Raw genomic sequence first — 5814 nt, 5'->3', positions numbered from 1 at the left:
ATCATTCATGAAGCGTCACATCACGTGAATCCACCTCTGCCTACTCCAGTGCAAAAGTAGCCGGGCGAGCTGAAGCCACCTCCTGAGGGTGGGTGGGAAGAGACTCCTGGTGCATGGCAGCATACCTGACTCCTCCAGCAACTTGCAACATGATCATGTGGTTAGACCATTAATAACCAATTCCTTTTTGTGCTAAAATTTGTCATCAGAAACACAGGAACATAGGAAATGCCAGGTGACATCAGGTTAGTGTTGTGGCTCCTAACATACACACCTATTACAAACCAAGTACTAGCACCTTGCAATACCAGATGTGCATTGACCCATCTGCTCATAGCTGTCACCAAAGTCTCTGATCTTCAGAGAAGGGCTTTACCCCTGTAGCCTTGAGTTTAATCTCTCACCCAAAATACCTGTATATGCCACCAATGGTAATGCTGTCCACTTTCACCAGTGTCTGATGCTTTTTAGCCTTCCTATGTTCATGGCCTCGATGACTTCTGGAGGCAAGGAGTTCCTCCACTACTTACACGACATCATTGCACTGTACAGTTCATGTCCTTCTAGGTTTAAAACTCCAGGAGACTTGCATGAACCAAGAAAGTTAAATAAAGCACAACCTCTACATAGCAAAGGAAATAAAATATTCTATAATAACATAGGGTTAGTTTAAATTCATATCTGCCCTCAGTGCTAGGTAATAAACCAGCCTGTATAAAAACATATTTTTCTCAAATAGTTACATCTTACTATATAAAAATAGCACTGTGAAAGCAAGCCAATCTGTGCAAAAAAAACCCCAAAACCCCAAACCAAACAACACCAAAAAAAAAAAAAAACCCCAAACAAAAAAACCCTTTGGAAATGGCATGAAGCGTTGCTTTTGTGCTGCATGATAACTGTGAAATGTATTCATTCCCTAATACTGGTTATCTGCTCTCTGGGTCCTACAGTAAGAAATCCTGTAGACGGCTTACAATGCTTGCCTCTTACATCTTGAACCTCCTGTTGATGAAGAACAGAGTGAAACACTATTAAGGTTTATTTCAGTTGCAAAAGCTTTGATATCAGGCCTAGTCAAACAGAAAATCTCTTTCTTGGCTAATCCAAAGGCATTTCTTTTGCAGTCCCTCCAACCAGTATTTACCAAACATTTGGGGGGAAGTTCTCCACAAGGAGCTACTGGGACCCAGCAATGGGAGTTATTTTGGACAGGTTGTGCTCACAGTTAGTAAGGTGTTCACAGCTAACATAGGAGGAAGGCTGGCTAGGAAGCTTATTCTGGACTTGAAAGCCAGAGCAGAGAATTATTGGTGGGCAAAGAGACTTGGCAAAAAAAAAAAACAACAACAAAAAAAACCAAAACCAAAACCAAAAAAAAACCAAAAACAAAAACAAAACAGCAGGGAAAGGAGGGATTAATCATTTGTGAGTAGCCCCCATAGTGGAGCAAGTGGCACTGGGAATGCCTTCTCTACAAGCCCTTAACTCACAGCCCTGCTGGAGGTCATGGAGTGCAGCCCCACAGGGTGCCAGGTTTCTGTGAGGATGGAGGAACACAGAGGACAGCCCATGCCCTGCTCTTGTTGGTGTTCAGCTCCCACCATGGGGTGGCTGGAGAACAGAGACCCTGGCGTGTGCTGCCCAACCAGGAGCCATCCCCATGGCCTCCCTGCTCTGGGACCTCACCTGCTGTGAGCAGCTGGGTGACACATCACATCTGCTGGTGACCAGCTGCCCAGTGAAGGTGGGGTGACAGGGAAGGCAAGCAGCCCCATGCTGCACAGTGAATGTGTGAGGCGTTAAGTGCAGAGGTAGGAGCTCAGGGCAGGAGGCAGACAAATCGAGCCTCCCGTGCTCAGTGTGAGCATGCTACCCAGGGGGAATGGTGGGTTGTGCGTCACAGCAAAGTGCCAGTGTATTGTGTGCAGGGTTCACTCAGAACAAGGAGCCACTCTGTGCTGGTGGCCTCCAGGTTTTGTCTGAAGTGACCCCTACTCCTGCTCCAGGCTGACTGGCCTTTTGCAATGTAGATGAGGTCACTAAGGCTGAGTTACAAGTGTCAGAGGGTAAACACCAGGTATTCAAAAACCCTGATGTCCCAGCATGTCTTGTCTAACCTACAGGATCAGAACAAACACCCCTTTCAATGCCTGCTGGACAACTAAGACTGTGTGACCACAGCCGGAGACAGTTGTGGCTACTCTCAGTGAAGGTAGTCTCAGAAAAGCCATCCAAGGCATAAAGCGGATGACTAAGCTGTGAGCAAAATTTTCCTCTTTGAGGACATATTTTCCAATATCCCACAACAATAACCCTATTTCTTTTGGTGCAGAAAGGCAGGACATACCACCCTGGAAGGCAAAAAATAAACTGGGACATCCAGAGCACTGGCATATGTAACACTGTCCTATGGGACTCGCCTAGCATCTCCCATAGGAGAAGTGTCAACCAGTCACCAATGCACCAGATCATGTTGTCACCACCCAGTGCTGCATATGTCATTAAAAAACACCCGTGACACATTCACAGCTGTTATTTATAGTTTAACTCTGTCAGTTTGGTATTGGAGGAATATGGCCAGCTAAAAGAAATAGGGCTTCCAAACCTTTACCCTGATTTTGACTTTGGCTTTGCTTTAGGGTTATTTTGGCCTCTTTGGGTTCTGTTTTCCCATCTGTAAAATGGAAAATTTTCCCACCTCTGTTGTGGCTGAACTTTCCCCCTGTTTTAAGAGTTCTATCTATATAATACTTCTTCACAGGGAAGGTACAGATGTTATCCTCAACAAATATGGGGAAAAAATGGAGGTCTGGATAGGCTAATATATTTTCCCAAGGTCACATAGGATGGTCTGTGGAAGAGCAGGGACTTGAACCTGAGGTATCCCAGCTCAGAAACTAATGCCTCCTACCATTTTTTCTCCCTGGAGACTTTAGTGGTGTTGCACGGGAAGGGCAGAGTGGGCCCCGTTTCTTCTGTTGCTTTTTTTTATGAGTGCGATGACGTGGTCTAAATTAAAAGAAAAATACAAAAAGACTGCCATAAATTATCCATATACAAAGGTCTCATTCACAGTTATCCTATGGGCCCTTCACATCTGCTGGTAGGGTGCAAATGATTATAATGTCCCCTTTCGTATACCCTCTGCCTCAGAGCAACACTAGGCAAATGAAAGTGCCCTGGTGACAGCACATTTGCAAATTCTGAGGCCAGAACACCTCCTTTCCCCCAAACACCAAAGCCTCCCCAAATGCTTGTCACAATTTGTCAGCCAGGAGCCTCACCATCCACACGTTACCCCCTGAAGTACAATGAAAGCAGAGGGGGCTGCATTTCTGGCTTCCCACCCAGCATTACCACTAACATCAACAAGAACCAGTGGCCACTCTACAGGATTTGTGGGCATTCAGTGCCTTAAAACAAGGCTGTGAAGATAGTCGCCTACATTGTCTCCTACTGTGTGGGGCATTCACCCAGCACACACTTGGGGGAGTGCTGGGAGGTAGTTGTATTGGCGTCTTGTACTTCAGCCCTTCTTTGCAAATGAGGTCAGAAGTTAGGAAGGCCTGCCACACTGGGGTTTACAAACACTATGTGGGAAGGCAGCAGCAGGGCTTGGCTCCCATCACAGCCAGCCCCTAGAAGTTGGGAGTTGCCTTTCCTTTCTCCCAGAGGGCTCAAGGGAAAAGTTTTTCCTATCTGACTTTTGTTATCTTCAGATCTATCAGACCTCTCATCTGTGCCAGCAGTAGCTGCGGAGTTTAATGGACTGCAGCATCTTGGACTGAGGGAAGTTCTGAGGTGGGACTATATTAATGGGACAGCAGACAAGCTGGTCTCTGTTTATTTCAGGCTCTGTTAACCCTGCAGCAGCCTGATTTTGCATATCCTCGCATGAAGGGAGAAGGGAAGGGCAGTCAATGTACTGTAAATGATGACAGGGATTGCCTGGAAGTGATAAAGGATTTGTTAGCTATTTCAAGAAAGGACTTATTTGCCCCTTGTCTATAAAATGGATGAATGTCGAATGATGTTGGCCACAGCAGCTGCACAATGATTTTTAAAGCCAGTTAAGGAATTTGGATTCCTGACAGCCTGAATGTATTTTACTGATGTCTTGTAAGTGTGTATATTACATGGAGATGTGATGAATATAAAGCAATAATAAAGGCTAAGCAGAATTAGTGAGCAAAATAATTCCCTACTAAAAACCATCTCTGGTTTCAAAATCAACTGTATTGGACTACTATATTGTATGAGCTTTTCCTTGTCCCTAGCTGCAGATTATAACACAGAAGATACTCTCCTATTGAAGCACCGGTATAGATTAAGATGTTTTAACAGCTTGGTGATTTCTTAAGCAATTACAAGAGCCCTTTCTACAAAAAGTATTGATTTTATTCCAGAAAAATAGATCCCCATGTACAATTGGGTTTTCATAACATGAAACAATTAGCCATTTTATTGCTAGTGCATATAGGGTAATGTCACATTTCATACAATTTCAGTACAAGTGAAAAAATATAATATATGGCTGATTGAAATTGATAGCTACATTAACATTTGTAGATCTATATAGATTTATTTTACAAGCTGTTAGTAGTTTTGAGGGATATCGGTGTTTTAAACTACCAACATTCATGTGGCTCCAATTCAAATATATGAATTGTTTGATGCGATATAAATATACTCCAAAGTACATTTCATTGAAGAAGTCAAAGCTGTGCACTAAAATATATCAAAAACATGCCTTGTGAAAATGCTATGGAAAGAGCCCTGACTGTCTGTGGAGCATGAAAATGCCACTGGTGCTAGCATTACTAGTTGTAATGAAAAAAAATGAAAACAATGCCATGATTACAGGATTAGGTGATGGAGATATATGCTTTCTGTGATCTTATTTCATAGAGCTGGGACCAAATTCTCTTCTGTTACTCAATGTAAACCAGGATGAAATCCACCAAATTAGCAGAATTGCTTCTGGATTAGCATTAAGTAAACAAAACCAGAATCTGGCTGGAGATCAGCCAGGGGCTCACTGGTTTCAGTAGAGCTGGCCCCTATCTTTACTAGTGGAAGTGAGAGCAGAATGTGTTCCAGCTATCTGACTTGTTGCCCTAAGTCGGGCAGGCAGGATCTGAGCACATAATCACATTTCCCCAACCCTACAAATTTCTTAAGTGCCTCCTAAATTTCAGGTCCTATGAACAGCACCAAGGGCTTCACTGGGGATGACAGCAAACAGAAACATAGGCAGGGACTCAAGGACTTTCTAAAGTTGAAAAACAAAGAAGCCCGAGCCCTTAGGATAGCTAGCATGGACCACATCCTGCTCTTAGGCTCAGTTGTGCCTAAATCCAAAGCCATCCTGGCAACATTAACCTGGATTACCTCTGCAAAGAATTTGCCCAAAGGACAAGAGGGATGAGTGCTGGCAGCAAAGAAGGCACTGAGCATCGGATGAGACGGGAAGAGATGTCAGGGCTGGAATCACAGTCAGTTTGTTAGCTGGCTTTCTTCCCTCCTCCTCCTCCTGACTCTTGGCCCCAGTGTGATCCTAAAAGGGCCACATGGAAGAATCTCTCTAATTCTGGTAGCATTTCCCCCCCTGCATTTTGTAAAAACACAGGGGAACAAAGACTTTTTTTGGCAGATGCATTTACAAAGCAAATAGTGGAGGGCATTCAGCTACCTGTACTGCCTCACATCTGCCCTGGGGCCATACTCTTCCCCACATTTCTCCAAGAATGCATTGCTTTTGCAAATGACTGGATTCCAGCCCTACCTTTACCCTACAGATGGGGGGTGGGG

At 44.2% G+C, this 5814-nt stretch overlaps 1 protein-coding gene across 1 annotated transcript in view; it reads right to left on the bottom strand.

The window, feature by feature from the left end:
* Window positions 1–973: 973 nt before the first annotated feature.
* Window positions 974–5814, bottom strand: part of CXCL12 (chemokine (C-X-C motif) ligand 12) — a gene marked incomplete at its 5' end in the record, with an annotated part of 9575 nt that continues 4734 nt past the window's right edge. Inside the window, 2 exons of the mRNA XM_010081357.1 lie at window positions 974–1005; window positions 2915–3012. Coding sequence (XP_010079659.1) covers window positions 974–1005; window positions 2915–3012 — 130 coding nt within the window. The remainder of the gene's footprint in view (window positions 1006–2914; window positions 3013–5814) is intronic.

This window comes from Pterocles gutturalis, unplaced genomic scaffold (assembly GCF_000699245.1).
Source record: "Pterocles gutturalis isolate BGI_N339 unplaced genomic scaffold, ASM69924v1 scaffold21039, whole genome shotgun sequence".
Classification (NCBI taxonomy): domain Eukaryota; kingdom Metazoa; phylum Chordata; class Aves; order Pterocliformes; family Pteroclidae; genus Pterocles; species Pterocles gutturalis.
Note: the sequence above shows the minus strand (reverse complement) of the source record. Positions and strands in the feature narration are given on the sequence as shown.